This window comes from Lipomyces chichibuensis (genome assembly GCF_038497645.1).
Source record: "Lipomyces chichibuensis strain CBS 12929 unplaced genomic scaffold V1513scaffold_40, whole genome shotgun sequence".
Classification (NCBI taxonomy): domain Eukaryota; kingdom Fungi; phylum Ascomycota; class Lipomycetes; order Lipomycetales; family Lipomycetaceae; genus Lipomyces; species Lipomyces chichibuensis.
The window spans coordinates 57,732-78,402 of NW_027117492.1; the positions used below are offsets into that span (position 1 = coordinate 57,732).

At 46.5% G+C, this 20,671-nt stretch overlaps 8 protein-coding genes across 8 annotated transcripts; 5 read left to right on the forward strand and 3 right to left on the reverse strand.

Moving 5' to 3' along the window:
* Positions 1–1,659: 1,659 nt before the first annotated feature.
* Positions 1,660–4,072, reverse strand: V1513DRAFT_486744 (general substrate transporter). Its single transcript, XM_066900506.1, has 3 exons — positions 3,893–4,072; positions 3,496–3,837; positions 1,660–3,445 (listed from the first exon to the last, which is right to left on the reverse strand). The coding sequence occupies exons 2-3, from the start codon at positions 3,711–3,713 to the stop codon at positions 2,104–2,106; spliced, it is 1,560 nt and encodes a 519-aa protein (XP_066751507.1). The 5' UTR covers positions 3,714–3,837; positions 3,893–4,072; the 3' UTR covers positions 1,660–2,103.
* Positions 4,073–6,489: 2,417 nt separating this feature from the next.
* On the forward strand, positions 6,490–8,866 carry V1513DRAFT_224477 (uncharacterized protein). The gene is made up of 3 exons (XM_066894402.1): positions 6,490–6,992; positions 7,048–7,205; positions 7,258–8,866. Exons 1-3 carry the CDS (start codon positions 6,796–6,798, stop codon positions 8,619–8,621), a joined length of 1,719 nt encoding a protein of 572 aa, XP_066751508.1. The 5' UTR covers positions 6,490–6,795; the 3' UTR covers positions 8,622–8,866.
* V1513DRAFT_451397 (Adenylylsulfate kinase-domain-containing protein) lies at positions 8,757–9,996 on the forward strand. The gene is made up of 3 exons (XM_066898956.1): positions 8,757–9,223; positions 9,282–9,346; positions 9,404–9,996. The coding sequence occupies exons 1-3, from the start codon at positions 9,111–9,113 to the stop codon at positions 9,829–9,831; spliced, it is 606 nt and encodes a 201-aa protein (XP_066751509.1). The 5' UTR covers positions 8,757–9,110; the 3' UTR covers positions 9,832–9,996.
* A 298-nt stretch (positions 9,997–10,294) lies between these two features.
* On the forward strand, positions 10,295–11,667 carry V1513DRAFT_451400 (Phosphoadenosine phosphosulfate reductase family-domain-containing protein). Its single transcript, XM_066898957.1, has one exon. The coding sequence runs from the start codon at positions 10,501–10,503 to the stop codon at positions 11,347–11,349; it is 849 nt and encodes a 282-aa protein (XP_066751510.1). The 5' UTR covers positions 10,295–10,500; the 3' UTR covers positions 11,350–11,667.
* Positions 11,668–11,783: 116 nt separating this feature from the next.
* On the forward strand, positions 11,784–14,693 carry V1513DRAFT_404638 (RNA12 protein-domain-containing protein). The gene is made up of 5 exons (XM_066895589.1): positions 11,784–12,150; positions 12,196–13,195; positions 13,245–13,951; positions 14,004–14,134; positions 14,183–14,693. The coding sequence occupies exons 1-5, from the start codon at positions 11,955–11,957 to the stop codon at positions 14,594–14,596; spliced, it is 2,448 nt and encodes an 815-aa protein (XP_066751511.1). The 5' UTR covers positions 11,784–11,954; the 3' UTR covers positions 14,597–14,693.
* On the reverse strand, positions 14,559–15,419 carry V1513DRAFT_404643 (uncharacterized protein). The gene is made up of 2 exons (XM_066895590.1): positions 15,188–15,419; positions 14,559–15,132 (listed from the first exon to the last, which is right to left on the reverse strand). The coding sequence occupies exons 1-2, from the start codon at positions 15,308–15,310 to the stop codon at positions 14,653–14,655; spliced, it is 603 nt and encodes a 200-aa protein (XP_066751512.1). The 5' UTR covers positions 15,311–15,419; the 3' UTR covers positions 14,559–14,652.
* A 72-nt stretch (positions 15,420–15,491) lies between these two features.
* Positions 15,492–17,598, forward strand: V1513DRAFT_384116 (uncharacterized protein; the record flags this gene model as incomplete). Its single annotated transcript, XM_066895162.1, has 6 exons — positions 15,492–15,770; positions 15,825–16,002; positions 16,052–16,139; positions 17,066–17,290; positions 17,351–17,399; positions 17,455–17,598. The coding sequence occupies 6 exons, from the start codon at positions 15,492–15,494 to the stop codon at positions 17,596–17,598; spliced, it is 963 nt and encodes a 320-aa protein (XP_066751513.1).
* Positions 17,599–17,753: 155 nt separating this feature from the next.
* On the reverse strand, positions 17,754–19,726 carry V1513DRAFT_466366 (major facilitator superfamily domain-containing protein). The gene is made up of 2 exons (XM_066900073.1): positions 19,195–19,726; positions 17,754–19,141 (listed from the first exon to the last, which is right to left on the reverse strand). The coding sequence occupies exons 1-2, from the start codon at positions 19,500–19,502 to the stop codon at positions 17,860–17,862; spliced, it is 1,590 nt and encodes a 529-aa protein (XP_066751514.1). The 5' UTR covers positions 19,503–19,726; the 3' UTR covers positions 17,754–17,859.
* Positions 19,727–20,671: the final 945 nt, after the last annotated feature.

The following is a 20,671-nucleotide window of genomic DNA, read 5'->3' on the forward strand; positions in this document are numbered from 1 at the left end:
TATTGAGACACCGATACGAAGAGCGGTATCATACCAAATATAGAACAAATTGCACCGATGGCGAAAAACACAAATAGCACATATCCTATTCCTTTATTCGTCGTCGACTGTGGCCTGGAAGAGTCGAGCAAGGTCGTATCATCGTTACCAGCCGATATTGCGGTTGCCATCGGATGATGTCCGTCGACAGGTCGCAGGTCCTGGAGCGGCACATTCTCCCTATAAGTAGATCTGTCTCGAACGGGCTCGTATGCCGGCGGTATATTGGCCTCTAAGTCCCTTTGCGTTATGCCAGGCGGGAACATATGCTGGTGGCGGACCGTCTATATTTGGTATGCCCTGCTCAGTATCGATCTGCTGCTCCACAAAAGCATTTGGCGCAGCTGCTATTTGCTGCTGCTGTACGCTGCTTCCGGTAAAAGGATTGTTTCTCGAGAAACTATTTGTTGGCATTTCTGTAATGGCGACGTCACTTTGACCTGCGGAAGATAGATTAAAAGCAAAGTTCAATTGAATTATCTACACATTACGGTCCTTGATGCAGGCCGCATCGGTCTATGGAATTTTGGTATCAATACACATTCTGAGGCACATAATTCAGCGTCAACTAAATTCACTAGTCTAAGCAGTTTCAGGTTAGAACTATTTAAAATCGGTATAGACCTATCCAAAGGCTCTATCGGTTCTTCATATTCGTAGGCATAACAACCGCCAAGCGGTGTTCAAACCCCGATAACGTACGTCTCTCGTGCGGCTCATTATCGTGTGGTCCCAGCGCCAATCTGAGGCATTTGCGATAAGCCAACTGAGAACAAATTATGACCGCAATCAGGATGAGCTAATTATTGTACGCCTGGGAATCGCTATGAGCTGTCATCATTGCATGTCATGTTACCACCAGATACTGGGCAGCCGACACAGGAAGAGCAGGCTCCAAATAACGGCAGCCGACACGGACATTGGCTGATGGCTGTCAAGCTATACCTCACCGTAGTAAGGCCTGTTTCAAAACGACTTCATTAGAGCTAGAAACTTGAGTCCGAGAAGATCTGGCGACAGCATGCATTGCTGGCAAGCGATAAAGACGTTGCATGTGCCCTTAAGATGAGTGTTTTATATGGCAATAGAATTTGCCAAGTGGGCAGGAAAAAGTTCAATTTTTGGCAACTATATTTAGGTCCCAAAAGACAGTGGAGGAAACAATAAATTCCATAAGCCGCTCTCTAGTAATGCTGATATCGGATTACGGGATATCTGAAGTCGATCTGACTTCCTCCGGCTAATATAGTTTGCCTTTTCTACGACATACTCATTCAGTTGGAATGAAAATAATAATGAGTGCTGCTCAATGCAACTTTGCAGCAGTTCCAATGATTTGTCAAATTGAGAAGCACGCACATGATTAAAATTTGCTCAGACGGCAGGAAACACCAACTACTACAGTATTTGCGTAGATCGAACTACCTTAGGCAATTCCACCAGTGAGAGCAGTGAACGGACTATGTCTCGGGCTGTCAACTATGGAAGTGGATTGAGACCATGAAAGGGGCATGTACATCGTGATCCGCGCGACGATCACGCGCTATCTGACGCGAAAATATTGTCAACGGCAGTTAATGGTCGCCGTTTGCTTTGAAAATTGCAAAGTTGAATAATGAATAAATTATAAATAATCGATCATATTGTAGACGAATTTTATTACTGCGACCGTGAAGTATCACTCTATGGGTCAGAAACATATCGCATAAATCAGCAAGTATGAATTTGTCCATCGTCAACTACTGCACCTTATAAAGGGTTTCCACTAGACCTATTATGGAATAGCGTAAACCTAGTTAAGGTTCTTGACACCAAAACTAGGAAGTTGGCACCATATGATACACGGCTAGAAAACTCCATTGCAATCCTACAGGGAATATCTCAAATGCAATAATATGCTCGCTTGCTATTGCGGAGGTTTTCTTCTTTGCAGCCCTATGCGTCCTACAGACTATGCCTCCGCAGCCGAGTCTGATATCGGATAGGGTCACGTCGTGATGAACTGCCGTCGGGCTTCTAAGCAAGCTTGATAGCAGTACCCATGAACCACACTGGCTACTACACTTATTCGAGTTTGCCCGACAGCCTCCCATCTGCAGCATGACCGTAGGATGCGTTGTGCACGACAGTAGTTCCCATCTCGATATCGCGTGCCAGCATGTCGAGACTGTTCGATTCTCGAAAGCTCGAAAATGAGTTCCAAAGCGGCTTTCCGTGCTCGAATACCTCGTCCATTTCTTCTAGCGTGCGCAGCTTGGTCTCCGGCGCAGTGAACCAAACAGTAATGGCCGCAACGAAATTGAAGGACCCGAACACGAAGAACAGACGCCACCTGATAGAGCGGAGTAAAGGCGGAATGCCGAAACCCAGTGCGTAATTGGTGATCCAATGTGTAGCAAGCGCAAGCGACACCGATATTGAGCGGATACGGAGGGGAACAACTTCCGGAGGGTATACCCAGGCTATCGGGCCCCACGAAGCCGAGTAGGTGGCAGTCGCAAGGTAGCAGAAGGCTTGGATCGAGCGGGTCACGGCGGGTTGGCTAATGACTACCCAGGTGTAGGGTTGATTCAGTATGGGGTTCGGTTCGCCATACCGCATGAACAGCCCACCAATGACGAAGAACCAGGTGCCCATGGTAACCGCGCCGACAAGGAGGATCGGACGGCGACCCCATTTATCCGCTCTCAGGACGGCTGTCATCGTCATTAGAAGTTTGATAAGGTATTGGAACGACGCCGCGAGCCTCGGGTTCGGTACACTTGCGGACTGAAACAGATAGACGATATAATAATTCAGTAAGTTCGCGCCGGACAGCTGCCCCAGCAGCTGAATCGCCATGGCGAGCAAAACCCGTCTGCGCATCTTTTTTGAAACCAGCTCGCGGAGCAAGCTGGAGTCTATTTCGCGCTCGGACTTGATTTGGTCTTCGATCTCTCTGTACTCTGCTAGTACGTGCGGATCGTTGATGTCCTTTTTCGTCGTGCGCAGGAACGCGAGTACCGTCAGGGCCTCCTCCCATTGATCCTTGCTCGCGAGCCATCTCGGCGAGCGAGGGAACCAGAAGAGGCCGGTAAATAATATAATGCCAGGGACGGCTTGGATAGCCCATGGTATACGGAATGATGCTGTAGAATCTATGAACGAGCAACCGTACTCAATAAAATACTGCAAGGCCATGCCACAGGTAATGGCGATGCTTTGAAATGATACGACGCGTCCACGAATCTTACGTGGTGCGATTTCTGACTGGTAGACGGGCACAAGCGCTGATGTCAGCCCAACACAAATACCGGCTATTGCGCGTCCAGTAATTAACATGGCAACGCCATTAGACGCAGACTGCAGGGCAGCGCCGATACACCAGAAGACAGCGCCAATCTGTATAGTAACCTTGCGCGATAATCTGCCATAAGTTAGCTCTCCCCGTTTGCTTAGAATGGTGGCGGCACTCACTGGTCACCGAGAACACTAGACGACAAGGCACCGACGATCGAACCCGCTGCCATTGCACTCGTTATTAAGCCCTGTCTTGTCCCCAGCGGATTATTGTAGAAGTTCTTGTATTGATCTGTATCAACGATGCCGGATATTGACGAGACATCGAATCCGTACAATACTCCGCCAAGTGCCACGAATGCTGATATCGTGTAGACGTTGAGTAGACGGACCATTGCGGCTAGTGTCGATCCGGATCTTGGATGGACGCGATCTGGCTATTGACTGATAGGATAGAGCGGCTGAAATTGCACTTGCTTATTTCTCCCACGAATGGCAGATCGACTGGTTGAATGTCTGCTACATTTGGATTAGGCATTGTCGATTATTAGCAAAGAATGTAAAGATGAATTACCCTGATCTCTATCACACGTCTCAGTGATAGCATTCAGCCAGGGACTATGGACAGTTGACGCATATAAACATAAGCTGAGCTATCTAGCTAAAGTGATACGACGCTAATAAATAAGGATGTGCTGACAAGAAATTTACTGTTAAATGTGCGGTAAAGTGAGAAGTCATGCAAGTAAAGTTCCCAACCAACGTTTGCGATGACGATGCAGGAACCATGTGGGAAAAAGTTGAATATTGTGGGGTGGGTCAGGGTTATTGCTACTTTACTGCGCCTTGTAATTCCTCGTCGATGGACTCACCACCTATGATGATCTTCAGGGGCAGGTATTCCAATCGCCCTGGTTTCGCGACATACCACAGGATTAATCGATAGCTGTGAGTACAAACGCCTGAATTACAAACGACCTTAGCCGACAATGGCTTCAACTACGTAGGGATCGGCACGGATAATATCCAGGCCTAATTTTCCATATCCATATCCGTATCCGTATAGGTATATCCACGGATAGATCACGCGATCATAAGCCTTTGCTCAGTCATGAGCGCAAACCTCAAATGTGCTATATTAACATCATCGGAAGAAATAAGGAAAGAAAACCAAAAAGCAGGAACAATTCACGAAAACGAGGCGCGCCTTAGCACGAAAGCAAAAACAATTGCAACTGCCTATGTTCAACATCCCTGAGACTCGCGCCGACTGTGACCTCAATACTACTTATCCGAATTATCATAGGAATTTTTTAGAAATGCTTTCTGGAAAGAATAGCGGAAAATGATCTCATCTGCCCGATACACGACGTGGAGGAGAAGCCACCTCTGATGAAGACGGAGAGAACAAAAGCTAAGTCGACCGACTAGGCCACTACCGGAGACACAACGTGAAGAAAGTCCAAACTCTGACAGCTCTAACCACTGGACGGCGGAGAGGGACAAAACACTAAACCGAAAGGCGACAAGAGAGAAGGGATAGTGGACTATGTGTGTGGCAATTAGGGTATCTGCGGCTGCGGTAAGGGGAACCTAGTCTAAAACTGTCACGTGAGGAAGTGCTTGATAGATGACGGCAATTCAGACACCGTGACTCCAAAAACAGGCCGTAGTCAGCGGTATCCGCTTGTCTTTTCCGTATCCACATCCGTATCCGTATCCACGACGGATATCCACGGATATATCCGTTATCAGTCTATTCGTGCCGATCCCTACCATATACGACTTCATTTTGTCAAACCAATGCGTATATCATACGAGTTTGTCCAAACCCGTGTCATATGTGACTGATATCATATGATAATATATGGTAAATATGTGGCCAAATGAATCACGTAATCTGAGTTTCTTATTTAGGGTCCGAACTATCACATACCTGTTACAGTTGCGTCGGATTGCTGTAAGCTCTCTCTGTTCTTCAATTGGTCTTTCGTCATTGTACATGTTTTCCAATATTTCTATTCTTGCGAACACCAAGCCGCCCCCAAACAAGCACGAAATAAGGGCAAAGGCAGAAAGGCTAAAACCAGGAAAGAAAGCCAAAAAAAAAAGAAAGCCAACAAACACTTCAATCGCTACTCATCAGGTGTTGCGGACATATCGAGAGCACTGTCAGCAAAAGCTACCGTGCTAACGGTGGTACAGCTTCATATATGGTCATATATGGTCTATGAGCAGAGGCCATATCTTATCATATCATACGGGTTCGTCCCAACTCGTATCATATCATATGAAACCCGTATGATATGATACCGTATATGGTAATGTGTATTACCATGTGGCTCATACTACTTCACACATTGGGAACGAAAGCGGGAGAGCCGTAGAAGAAACCCGTACGCCGAGACGATGCAGCCGTTGCAACCAGACCGGACATACGTCGCATACATGTAAAGGGAATAGAGAATATTTATTTGTATTTATTATACTGATATAATGTTACTGTGGATTACTGTACTGAAAATCAATCTTTCAGCTGATTTTTGTGAACCGCTCTCTTTCCGATCACGTTATACCATTGTTACGAAGGGGATTGTTCTGTAAATATCAGCCGCATGCTGAGCCGCACGTCTATCCCAAAAACACAACGCGGATTTTCTCGTTCCTAAAAAATTCGATTTTGAAAAGATGATATTTTCAAAATTCGCGCCACCAAAATTGCATCATCGCGAGCTAGTTGAACTTACTGCAACATTTGTAATATCTGCCCGCTGTGGCTTTTTTTTTTGTTTGTGGTTTGATGACCAGGCCAATTGTAGAGTACTACTCTATCGGGAAGACAGAGCACTTTCAATTTTATTGTGAAGACTCCACAGACTGAAATAAAGAAGTAGATACAATTGGAATGGCGAACGTTAGAGAGAAAGTATTTGGCAGTTTTGATCTGAACTTTAAAGGAGTGCGAAATGCAGGGGTTCACCTCGCTAGGCCAGGTTTAGGAGTAAATCTACATATAATACAACGTTGATGAAATTTTTGTTGTCCGCTACGACAAGGAATAGAGTAGGCATAAGTTTGGGATTTCTTTGATGGGAAAGCTTAGAGGAAAAGTAATTCGGTTGTGGCCAATTTCTGGTAGCTATTGACTGTAATGTATTGATCGATGTTCTTGCCTGAGTGAAGAGTTCAGAGTTCCCCGGTAGTTTGTATGATTTTGGCATCAAACACGTAATATGAGTATAATTTGGTGCAATACGTAAGGTGCCAGCGCATTATTATTACGATAGAATATGGAGTTCCGACAGCGATGAGGGACCGAAGCTAAAGGTCGGCGCGGCCTAGCGGTTCGACTTCGCCGCCCTGGAGCACATGGAACCTCCGTCAACAACATTTTTTTATCCCCTGGTCCATTCTCTCTTTTTGTTGTACTCTCTCATCTCCCGCCTTCACTCGTTCTTTCACTAATTCCTTATAACAATGGCCAACGCACCTCACGGCGGCGTCCTTAAGGACCTCTTTGCGCGAGACCTGTCCATCCGGTCCGAGCTTCTCGCTGAGGCAGAGAGCCTCTCTGACCTCTCGCTCACTGAACGCCAGCTTTGCGACTTGGAGCTTATCCTGTCTGGTGGCTTCTCGCCCTTGGATGGTTTCCTGAACGAGAAGGACTACAATGGGTGCGTTTTTACGACTTGGATTACTGTACCCCATTTTGGACTAACGAGATACAAGTGTCGTTAATGACTTGCGCCTTGCAGACGGCACATTATTCTCCATGCCAATCAACTTGGATGTCAGTGAGGAGGAGATCAAGACTATTGGTATTGCACCTGGCAAGAGAATCGTCCTCAGAGATTTCCGTGACGAGAGCCCGCTTGCTATCATCACAGGTATGGCCGAACATTATTGTCATTGGAAACCAGCGGATGCTAACGGAAATAGTTGAGGATGTTTACAAGCCAAACAAGGACGAGGAGGCTGTCAAGGTCTTCCGCGGTGACCCTGAGCACCCTGCTGTCAAATACCTGTTCAAAACTGTGAAGGAGTTCTACGTCGGCGGTAAAGTCCAGGCTCTCAACCGACCGAACCACTACGACTACTCCGGTCTCCGACACACTCCTGCCGAGCTTCGCGCTGAGTTCAACAAGCTCGGCTGGAACCGAGTTGTTGCTTTCCAGACCCGAAACCCCATGCATCGCGCGCACAGAGAGTTGACGGTCCGTGCCGCCCGATCACGACAGGCAAATGTGCTCATCCACCCAGTTGTTGGTCTTACCAAACCCGGTGATATCGACCACTTCACCCGTGTCCGTGTCTACCAGGCTCTTCTCCCGCGATACCCCAACGGAATGGCACTCCTATCTCTTCTTCCACTTGCGATGAGAATGGGCGGTGACAGAGAGGCAGTCTGGCATGCGATCATCCGCAAGAACTTTGGTGCCTCTCATTTCATTGTCGGTCGTGACCACGCTGGTCCCGGCAAGAACTCCAAGGGCGTTGATTTCTACGGTCCGTATGACGCCCAGTTTTTGGTCGAGAAGTACAAGGACGAACTTGGTATCGAAGTCGTCCCGTTCCAGATGATGACGTACCTTCCTGACGCCGATGAGTACTCTCCCATAGACGAGGTCCCCGCAGGCACCAAGACCCTTGACATCTCCGGTACCGAGCTTCGGAAACGTCTGCGTCTGGGTCTTCCGATCCCCGAATGGTTCTCGTATCCTGAAGTTGTCAAGGTTCTCCGAGAGTCACACCCACCACGAGTGTCCCAGGGCTTCACGATATTCCTAACCGGCTACCACAACTCAGGCAAGGACGCCATTGCCCGCGCACTCCAAGTCACTCTTAACCAACAAGGCGGTCGCTCGGTGTCGCTTCTCCTCGGCGAAACTGTCCGCTCCGAGCTTTCTTCCGAACTTGGCTTCTCCCGCTCAGACAGACACAAGAATATCCAGCGCATTGCATTCGTTGCCGCTGAACTCACGCGTGCCGGTGCCGCCGTCATTGCCGCGCCGATCGCGCCGTTCGACGTCTCCCGCAAACACGCGCGCGAAACCGTTTCCCAGGCCGGCACTTTCTTCCTAGTCCATGTCGCAACACCGCTCGAGCACGCGGAGAAGAACGACAGAAAGGGCGTCTATGCCCGCGCGCGTAATGGTGAGATCAAGGGGTTCACTGGTGTTGATGATCCATATGAGGTTCCTGCCGATGCAGACCTCGTTGTCGACTTCTCGACAACCTCAGTTCGAACTATTGTTCATCAGATCGTGCTATTGTTGGAGAGCCAGGGCTTCTTTGGAAATTAGATGCATTAATGGTATATAAAGGTTGTTTATTGCAGGTATTAATTAAGATGCGCTCATAAAAGTATATAATGAGTTGATTTATGTAACTATGAAATGAGCCCGGAACGTAATGGGACGGTGACAATATTGGCCATTATGATATAAGAACGTTAGACCCTAGCCAGACACCTTTTTCTTCTCCCTACAATAGTTCCCAACATTTCACTTGAAAGCTCGGTCACAAGAATTCGATCTGATAATCTCGGAATGATATATTCTACTACATGGTCTGAATTTGCGGTGCGGCGCGGGAGTTCAGTTTTTGTTGTTCTCGGACCAAAGTCAGTGTCCTCGCACCTAACGCTTTTACACCATAAAATTTGTGTAACACCGCTCCTGGGCCTCGACCCTCTCTTATCTATCCATCTTCTCCACGTTTCCTCTGTTCTCTTTTCGCTTGTCTCTTCCTCATTCAGGTGCCTTTAGCCCGAAAGTCGCAGCAAGTACTCAATGGCTACTAATATCACTTGGCACCCGGGTCTTACTCATGACGAGCGGTCAAAGTTCAGAGGACAGGGTGGATTAACTATCTGGTTGACCGGCCTGTCTGCGTCCGGCAAGAGGTGTGTATTATATGCTTGCTGTATTCTAGTCTAGAAGATTTTGTGCTAATGAAATCAGTACAATTGCTACTGCTCTGGAGCAGCATCTTCTCCACAACAGTCTCGCTGCCTATAGACTTGATGGTTAGTCCCATTATTGCGAGTATGACGTGGTCGGCCTCTTCTAACGATTTTGACCAGGCGATAACATTCGATTCGGGCTGAACAAGGATCTCGGCTTCTCTGAAAAAGACCGGAACGAAAACATTCGCCGCATAGCAGAAGTCAGCAAACTCTTCGCCGACAGCACGACAATCTCAATCACCTCGTTTATCTCGCCCTACCGTGCCGACCGCGACCAAGCCCGGGCCCTGCACGACAAGGATAACATCCCTTTTATTGAAGTCTACGTCGATGTCCCTGTCGAGGTCGCCGAGCAGAGGGACCCCAAGGGTTTGTACAAGAAAGCCCGCGCGGGACTGATTCCGGAGTTTACAGGCATTTCTGCACCGTATGAGGAGCCTATCAATCCGGAGATTCACTTGCATTCAGATACGACCTCCGTGGAGGAGGCGGTGCAAATTATAGTGGATTATTTGGCAGAGAAGGGATATATTAAGGCATTGTGATAGATTTGAATCATATATAGCGGTAGAGGTGTATGATAGACAAATGGAGACTTGGTTTGGAATATTGCATTTGCTGATCTATGGCTACTGTACTCATGATTTGTCTAGCGACAAATAATGCTATTTTTCATTGATTAGATCCTTCAAAGGAAAAGAAACAACATGGACACAAGACCCTTCATAATCTTCGAAAATGCATTTTCAAAGAACGTTAACTCCGTCAACCAGTCGAAACAGAGTTCAGGAGTTGCAAAAATTTAAGCCTGACTTAGTTTAGCGTGAGCCGCACGCGATGGCGCAATTATCCGAGCGTCTGTCTCAATCACACTACTACAAATATAGTTAGTAAGGTGCTCTATGTGGTATATAAGTTGCTATTCCTGGCCTAGTCTAAATGGCGTGATTTTGGTGCATAACACGACTCGAGAACGTCTTTTGTCATTTGCTTCTCACCGTTATCTCTGGAAAAATTTGGAGAGATGCGGAAGCGCAGCAGCGCAGCTTAGAAAGGCGGGTCACTAGGAATGAAAGGGTTGCTTTGTAATTGCGTAGGCAGTCTCTCCTTGTCCTTGGCTAACCTCTCTCCTCCATATCTACCACGGCTATCACCAATATTGTAACATTTCAATTCAAAGCTCTTATACCACCAAACAACATATTTCAAGAAAAATGGCACCGGTCGCAGTCGCAGTCCAACAACCAGCGACAGTCACTCAGAATGCTCAGCAAGACTCCAAAATCACACTGACACCGTCCCACGTCAAGTTCATCAACTCTCAGCTCCAGAATCTTGAGCCACAGCAAATCCTACAATGGGCCATCCTTACTTTCCCGCGTCTGTATCAGTCCACTGCGTTCGGCCTGACAGGATTGGTGACGATTGATATGATATCCAAGTTGCAGCCACAGTACGCTGTCGCACATCCCATTGAGCTCATTTTTGTTGACACGCTCCATCACTTCAACGAAACTCTCAACCTCGTCGACCGTCTGAAGAAGCGCTATGCGTCTGCTGCCTTGCACATCTACAAGCCTGAAAACTGCGATACCGTCGAGGATTTCAACAGATTATACGGTGAGCGTCTATGGGAGACCGACGAGGCCAGTTACGACTTTCTTGTCAAGGTCGAGCCTATCCAGCGAGCATACGAGGAACTCGGCGTCCGCGCCACTCTTACTGGCCGGAGGAAATCCCAGGGTGGCAAGCGCGGCGATCTTGATATCATCGAAGTCGAGGAGTACACAGGATTGATCAAGATTAACCCGCTTGCCAACTGGTCTTTCAAGGATGTGCATGAATACATGAAGTCCAACGACGTCCCTTACAACGTACTCCTCGATCGGGGATACCGATCCGTCGGCGACTGGCACTCGACTGCTCCCGTCGGCGAAGGCGAGGACGAGCGTGCGGGCAGATGGAAAGGAAAGGCAAAGACCGAGTGCGGGATTCACGAGACCTCCAAATTCGCAAAGTTCTTGGCTGCCAAGAAGGTGGCTCAGCAGGAGGCGACTGCTTAAGTCATTTGGTGTTGGTGTTTTTTTTTGGGGCATTTTTGTTTTAATTCTATGTATATTTTCTTGTATGTGGCTAAGGTCTGGGGTTTTGGGCATGTTATAAAACTGGAGGTAGATTTTGCATTGTTTCCAGTATCTTTAAACACTGAATGTATCAGGAAGGATGCTGTAATATTTGGTATTACGTGGATATAAAAAATTGACAATATTTGGTATCGCATAGATGGAAAACTGAAGACATAGCATTGGCTCGGAAGGACAGTATAATTTTGTTTATTGTCTTCGCAAATATAGCATTAATAAATTTCATACAATTTTTAATTTCGTTACGTATAATAACGTTATAGATGACCGATAAATATCTGGATTTAGTCTGGAAATAGTCTTGGTAAGTATGTCTGATTCCCGTTAAGCCATATACTGTATTCTCATGTCGAGCACACGTTCCACTTCGCGTCGATGACGTATTCGAGAGTAATAGATTAGTGCTGACAAGCATGCGGCTCATCTATTGCTACATACAAGTCACTAATCTGCAAAGCAGGCACCTATTATCCGCCAACTCTACGCGAATAACTGTCTTTTGATTGTTAGATACAGTTACCAGAATGTATGCGGTCTATAGACGATCGTTTACCGCGGCGCCAGCCATAATCACCTGCTTACGGACACCAGGAAGGCATGTGCCGGATCTAATCCATCAGGTTCCCTGCCGACGACACGTAGTTGTTCCGTATGAGAACACTGTCGAAAGTACGGGGCTTATAGATACCTCCGGTGACGAAGGATTGTTGTATTTTGACAGTAAGTTTTCTTAAGATCTCTGTGATTCAGAGCTGAGTGAAGTAGACTTATCGCCATTGAAGTATAACTTGTGGGATATTCAACACATCGTAACCCGCTTCATCCTCCGACAAAAAACAACCTCGACGCTACAGTTTATCAAAGACAAAGCAATCCCGCCCGATCTCCCGATTGAAATCGAGCATATTATACCCCGCTCCAAAGACGGCGGCGTGATCGTCAAGTTTCGAAAAACACAGGGACAAATTATGGACGACGAGATTGAAGCCCAAATGCACGCGTATCTGCAGGAACATCCAATCAGACCATGGTTTAACCCTTTTCGCCCGATTAAGTCGTTTATAATCAAGGGTGTGCCATGGATTGAAGATCTCCATCGGTTTCCTTCCAGTCGGCTTCGTGTGGAGTTTGAAGGACCCGATGTAGACCAAGAGACGCTTTACTATTATTTTAGACGGTATGGGCTTATTCGGGATATTGCTCCGCTTTCACCCGCATCAAAGGACTTGCCGAGATACGCGACAATCCAGTTTGTTGCTGTTCGTGGAGCTGCGATAGCAAGAACATGTTTGCATGGTATTATCACGAAGAATGGCACAAAGTTGCATATTCATTATGAGCCCACTATTCAGAAGCATATTTTCCGCAACTGGCTTTTTAATCATCCGCGTATCGTCATCCCGGCCCTTGCGGCCCTTCTAGCCGGTCTGACCGTCATTGTCTTCGATCCGATCCGGACATGGTTCATTAAGCAGAAAATTACAAAACGATTTTCGTTGTCAAACAATCCCATCGTGAAATGGATCCGCACGACGACCATGTCGACTATCGACGTTATCCTCACTACGGGAAGTTTTGGACGGTTCACGTTGTTGAAAAAGGAGCAGTCAGATTTGCAGATTGGATTTTCGGATCGTAGGGGCATTATTGAGCAGTTAAAGACACTGTTGAATGAGACCCCAGAAACGTTTATTGTTGTACAGGGACCGAGAGGCAGTGGTAAGGTCGAGCTGGTTCGGGATCATGCTGTCAAAGACCATCCATAGTATGACCATTTTTGCTACGCAACGATTCAGTGAAGCTAATAGTGATAGTACTTTGTTTATCGATTCCCAGAAGATTACGGAGACACGGTCCGATGCGGCGTTTATCAAGGAAGTCTCGACCCAGCTCGGGTACTTTCCCGTCTTCCCTTGGATGAACAACATTTCAGCCTTTGTAGATCTGATCGTCCAAGGTGTCATCGGCCAAAAGGCCGGCTTCTCTGAATCAGTCGACTCTCAATTCAAAAACATGCTCGAAAACGCCGCAACAGCAATTAAGGAGATCGCGATCGAGAACCATAAAAAGACTATGAAATCCTCCAATGGAAGTGGCGCCGTCGACGACGACTGCTACGAGACCAATCCCAATGCGAGACCGGTGATTGTGATTGAGCATTACCTTCATCGTGCAGATAAGAACGAGTCAATATATCGTGCATTGGCCGAATGGGCTTCGGTTTTGGTTATGTCGAAGGTTGCCCACGTTGTTTTTATAACTGATGATGTTGGATATGCGAAGGTGCTCCAAGAAGCTATATCTACGCAGGTATTCAACACCATTACTGTCGGGGATGCGACACCTGAATTGGCGAGGAAGTTTGTGTTGAGTCAGATTTTAGCTGTCACGGGCGAGAGTGAAGAAAATGTTCCTGAATCGACGCTGAAGGACCTTGACGAAGCGCTCAAGCCGCTGGGCGGGCGAATGACCGATCTGCTTACTCTTGTTCGTCGTATCACGATGGGCGAAAACAATAGAAGTATGAACTTTCGGTATTTTAGGACATGAAGATTTGTAACTGACTGACTTAGACGCTGCCGACGATATGATTCGGCAGAGTGCTTCGGAGATTATCAAACGTTTTTTGCGCTCGGGTAATGATAAATCCTGGACTTCGGAGCAAGCATGGACTATCGTAAAGTCATTAGCCAAGGACGAAGATGTAAGCCAATTCCTTGTACACCGGTAGATGGAAAGCTAACTACAGCAGATACGCTATAACGAGCTACTCCTCAACCCACTGTTCAAGAATGCAAAGGATGTCATCGCCGCGCTAGAGCACGCGGAGTTGATCACAGTTCTGGAGAAGGATGGACGACCATACAAAATTAAAGCTGGTCGTCCGATCTACAGAGCTGCGTGTCAGAGACTGCTGAACGACAAAGGCTTAGCTGCGTCACTGGAGATATCGAACTTGACAGTTATATCTGGTCTTCTCATCGCGTCGATTTCCAAGAATGAAGAGGAATTAGCAAAGTTGTCCAAGATCGTAGCATGCAAGTCCGTTGATATTTCGGAACGGATGAAGTACTTGGCCGAGGATATTAGGGTAAAGCAAGCTAAGATTTCAGAATACGATAAATTGATTGATAAACAGAAGAAGATTTTGGCGACGGAATATTAGTAGGTTACTTGTATATTCTCAAGCTATATTCGGCGATTCTGTTGTACAAAGAAAGATTACTTAGTCAATTCATAACCCCTCTTTATCCTGTCCATGACTTTTTGGCCCTTCACCTCTCCTAAGTTGCCGACCACAGTCGCCTCGATCATTGTCCACACAGCATCGGTAACGTCATCGTCAACTTCCATCTCCTCCGTCTTAATCTCCTCGGCGACTGCCGAAGGCGTAGGCGTGGCACCAGCGGCAACCATAACCATTATTGTAGCCTTTCCCTGATCATCCACTATCTCCCCCACGGTTCGCGTATCCGGCAACACTTTCCCCTTGGCCAGGAACTTCAAAGCAGAGATTGGTAGTCGCGTCTCCTCGGCGACTTTAGTCTTGATGGAAAGGATAATGTCGTTAGATGCAGCATCGACCGAAATCGAGAAATGTGGCGGGCGAAGAGACTTTATTGTTAACGACACAGCTGGGGTCGATGTCGTTTCTGACTTTAGTTTCTTTGCCTTTGGGAGCCGCATATGTGGGAATAACACCTATATTTCATCTCGTTAGTGTTTCGTTTTTGCAGCGAGAAGTGGAGTGAAATACCAAGCCGGGCCTTGCGCCAAGGAGCTTTGGATCAACAGCATAGTCATCGGGGTAATGTAGATGCTGATTAGATAGTAACTGTAGGAATGCTTTACAAAAAGTATCTTCGTCTACTGTTGCCATTTTTTCCGGTATAAGATCTTGTCTGCCGAAATGTATGGAAGTGAATCGTAGAGAGAGGCCGGTCAGCGTTCGTTCAGGGGTAACAAGCAAGACTGGAGCATGACGTGCACGTGTTTTGAATATCATCGATCAAACAGTCGAGAAAAGCAAAACTCCTAACTCCAAGTTTTATCAGCAAAAAATGTACATCAGCCTAATACCAGTTGTACTGCTACTGTTCATATCGCACGTCTACGCCAACATCGAGCAAGTCCGGTTCTTTGCACCATTCAGCACGTACACAGATGAGGCCCTCTCATCGTCAGTGACACCTCTGGCACTTTCAAAGCCATCGATAATAAAGACCGTACAGCCAAAATTCGCACCAAATGAGTCGAAGTATGCGACGGAGGAGTGGTATCTTTTGACTGATTTGAAAAAGGGGTCGTTTTATGAATTTCGAGTCTGTTGGCCCGCAAATGTATGTCCATCCCTCATTAGAAATAGTTGAATACGGGCCAAGCTAACAACTTAGAATCCGCTGGACTTGAAAGTCGGAGTCGTCAAGGCATCGAAATTGGATCCGACTGACGAACTCTACGTTGCGGAGAGCGATGGGAACGTGATGTACGCGTATATTAAGTACTCGGCATATTATTTCACGCATATCAAGGAGCTCATGGACTCACCGAGGCCTGTTACGTTCGAATTGAGTATGTAATATCATGTATCTCCTGGTAGGTTATAGTGCTGACCATACAGTTTTATCAAAATGTACGTTTTTGGTTGTATTAGGTGATTCCGTCATGATGCAGGGTTTGTTGGTAATTCTGGGTATTGTTGGATGGAAGTACGCGTCTGTGTGCTATTATAGGAAGTTACGGCAGTTAGTACAAGGGGCGTTGAAATGGGAATAGTAGTATTCACTGGTATGGTACGATATAGTTAGATTGGTAGATTGTAATAATGAAGGCCAGTGGAATATCCTTGGCGCTTTCGGCGGATACAATTGCCAACGTAATGTTAAACGCTGAACCACGGGATTACCGACATGAATAAATTAACGAGTCATTATACAATCAAAAAATAACAGCCGTATTGCAGTATCCGATGCTGTTCTTAGGCCGACCAGGGCCTATCATTCTGGGCAGCTGCAAATGCGCCGTAACCGCCAAACTGCGCCGCGTATACCGCATAAATTACCACTCGACCCGACGTTTACACTGCATGCTATCTCTACCGCCCTGGGACTGCTGTCGTCATGCTCCTAGCCTCGCGCCCTTTTCAAACGTCTCAACGGAAATCACGTTTCGTTTCATCGCAGACTTCGCATATCTTCATCCATCTTTCTACGTTGCATTATTATAATCAGTTGCAATGGTGAGTTAGATTTATATTTATTTATGGACTGGAATTGCGAGCGTTGCGTTTGTGACTCTGGGCGGTCCAAGGTAGTAGGCGTGCGCCCTGCTGTACGATGGGCTGTGATTGATATGGTTGATTCTAATTCAGCCGTCATTCATATGGATTTACTGGATTCATGAGTATTTGAATGGAATTGATGAGCGAAGGGTTTGGATCAAGCGGTTTCGGGGTTGGTCTTTCTCGATATCAATCATACGAGCTTGCGATTATTGTCGAATCTGTCCACATTTTGCTAACTGTTTGTAGTCTCGTTCAGGGTATGTTATATCAATTAAGATCTAATATCAGACTGCAAATATCCCAAAGTCACAATCTCCCGGCAAGATGCACAAGCTAATCTAGCTTCAATAGTGTCGCTGTCAACAACGATTGCCAGACTGCGTTCCAGGAGCTCAAACTCGGCAAGACAGTAAAATTTATCATTTTCGCATTGAACGACAGCAAGACCGAGATCGTGGTTGCTGATAAGTCGTCGGACTCCTCATATGATGAGTTTATCGCCAAGTTGCCGGAGAATGACTGTCGATATGCTGTTTACGATTTTCAGTATGAGTTGCCCGGGAATGAGGGCAAGCGGTAAGATTTGTCTGAGTTGTGTGGAAGTGATGTTGGATGGAGGCTGATTTGGATTTGAAGCTCTAAGATCTGCTTCTTTACTTGGTCGCCTGATGGCGCACCCGTTCGAGTAAGTCTTCATAGTCATGAGTTTGCTGCAAGTACAGCTGACTAACGAGGAACAGAGCAAGATGATGTACGCGTCCTCAAAAGACGCGATCCGTCGCTCGCTCAACGGCATAGCCGCGGAGATCCAAGGGACTGACTTCAGCGAGGTCGCGTACGAGAGCGTGTTGGACAAAGTTTCCCGAGGTCCTGGATCGCACTAAATGAAAGAACCGTAATATCCTTTGGTGCCTTTATAGTGGATGCTGAGGGGTTTGTTTTAGTGGTACAATGTAAAGGTATTGTAACATTTGAGTTTTGTAGGGATATATTTATGGACCTTATGACTATTGCCAATAAATATGGTTGCGTGGTCGTGATGAGGTTATTCTTTTGATTCCATAACTTATTATACAAACAATGAGCATGCAACAGTCTAGATGATCTCAGCCACACTTTGTAATGCAAAACGCGAACAAAACAATTCAATCTAACTTCGGATTAAAGCGTTTTCGCAGTGACTCTCCCTTGTAATACATCAGCAACGGCAAAGGAGTAATAGCCAACATGATGAACGCCAACAAAGTATTTCCCCACCCGTAGCCTAATGCAGCGTACATTTTGGGGCCTGCCAGTGGGAGTACGGCGCCTCCTAGACTTCGCAGCATTGCCGAAGCTGAAGACGCTGATGCGGCGTAGATAGTATACGCGTCCACTAGATACGATACCGTTGGCGAGAACGTGGCTAAAATACCGATGCCGAGGATGAATGTTCCGATTAGCGGGACGATCCAGTGGACTGCGTAGTGCACTGTCCATCCGTAGATCAATAATCCAACAATATCCAGCGGCGTCAAGATTAATAGGAGCGGAAGCCTATATTCAGGCTTTTTCTCGCCGGATTTTGCTGCCATTTTAAGGAGAATTCGGTCTGAATATCTGATGATAATAAATAACGAGACAAGACTTCCGAGTGCGAGACCGAGATATGATAATCCCACGACGTCGGTGGAGAACCCATATTGTTTTTCAAATACCTCTGTAAAGGTCGTGAAGAGGAGGTATAACTGTCCGTAAGCTATCGCGGAATATATCGACATGATTAACACAATCGGGCTCAAAATAAGAAGTTTGCAGGGACGAATGATGTTCTTCATGAATAGTGTTACCGGACCAGACAGCCTGTCTTCATACGCCGTGTGAAGTTTCTCGTTGCCTGTTTCTTTGCGGAGACGGTTCGCTTTGACGTGTAATAGGTACGGACTGTATGTTTCGGGGAGAAAGAAAAATACGACTATAGTCATGACACCGGATAAAATGCCAATGACCCTGAAGACCCAGCGCCAGGAGACGGCCGACAGGACGCCGCCTACCACCGGGCCTACGGCCGGGCCAGCGACTGGGCCGAGGATGTACAGGGACATGTATTTCCCACGCTTCTCAACGGGGATGACATCTGCGACCGTTCCGCCTCCCAGGGCGATTGAAGTGCTGCCGATAAGACCGGCCAGGAGCCGGAGGACAAACATCGAAACGAGATTATTGCACTCGCCTGCGCCGATGGTGAAGACCGTAAACATGAAAGTCGAGACCTTGTACACGATTGACCGACCATACATTTCGGAGAGAGGTGCGACGACGAGAGGACCGATTGCGAAGCCCAGGACGTAAATCGATACGACGAAAGACGCAAGCATGGAATTTGAATTATTAAAATCCTTCATCAGGCTGGGCACACCGGGCGCGAACATAGATGATGCAAGTGGACTGTAAGGTTAGAGCGATATATTAATTGATTGTAAATGAAGACGGGGACTAACACGATAAATGTGAGACTGGAGACAGTGATAAGAATCCGTAGTTTTTTGCTGAACTTGAAGTTCATCGGATTTGCTGGATCCTCCGGTCCTTCCCAAGTGACGAGATTCGGATCTTCTAGATCTGGCGGTTCCCATTGTGCTGGCCCTGCTTTGGTTTGAGCTTCGAGATCAGTCGAGGCCGAGGTTGATGACGACGTGACTTTCTCGTCGACGACCACGAAGCCTTTCTCATTGGAGGACACGTCCAATGACGACGGCAAGTCGATGAGTGCATTGTCCAGTTCTGACGTGTTCGTCTTTGTCGGCATTGCTAGCTGCTGTATCCTCGAGCCGGAACAGACGCGCCAGGCACATTAGAACGTGGCTCCTTTAAGGAAGGCAATAGCGCAGCATTTCTCGTCAGATAGTTTATGCTCATCGAGTCATTCCTGAAATGGGCAGATAGTGAAGACTTTCGGCACTGCCTAAAGCCGACACCATCCCGAATCTTGCTGATTCCCGATGGAGGTCAGTATTGTGTCCATTAATTTTGCTATAACTATTGGCTGACCCGAATGGAGGTTGTTGGGTGGTCCGGGAAAGCCTTGCCGGAAAAATTAGGGCAAGCTTATCGGCATTTCGGGGTTTCGCAACTCCCGTGCCGTTGCTATCGATTAATAGAACTTAAATGATAAGTTAATGATAACAATAATATTTGCGATATCATTACGTGCAAAGTAAAGGAAGCAAATGCCCAAACACGTATGTCTGTTTGTTTGTTTGTTCGTACATGCCTCTGGCTTTCTCTTTTTTTTTATGTGATATTCTTTTAGTTGTCGTGTGAATCCGCATTCTCGTGAGAGCGAGACTAATTATTTAACAAAGTAGTTTGTGCCTCAAATCTAATTGCATTGTAAAAGCAATTATACTATTAGCTCAAACTTTGTCCCCCTTACCACCGAATAAATCGCCGAAATAGTCGCGGTCATATGATATCAGTAAACAAATTCCTACCCAACATTTCGGATGTCCTCTCCACAATCGTACAGAATCAACACGAGACACAAAATGTAGAATTGATAGCTGATTAATGTTAATGACTTTTATTTGAAGACAATACAATGGAGAAAGTTACCCAAAGAGAACTTTCATGAAGAAGGCTTAATTAGAATTCTACCTATAGTAGAGCAAATATGCTACAGTGATCTGCTCCTGATAGTTGCCTGTAGGAAAAAGCAACTGTAAGTTTGGAATGGCTGATAAGCTTAAAATTTCCAAAACAATGGAGTTGGTTCAACATTTGTTGTTGTGATGGATACACCGCAAACGCGTTTGAATTGTAATCGGAAATAAACCTAACTTCTCTCATGTCACTCAACTGCTACGTTTAATTTAGTGTATATTAATGCACTTTCGTATGTTCTTGCAAGAAGGTTGAGCTTATTATGGATATTAGACAACTATTGGATGCGCTCAAGCTCATTTGCAACCTTTTGCC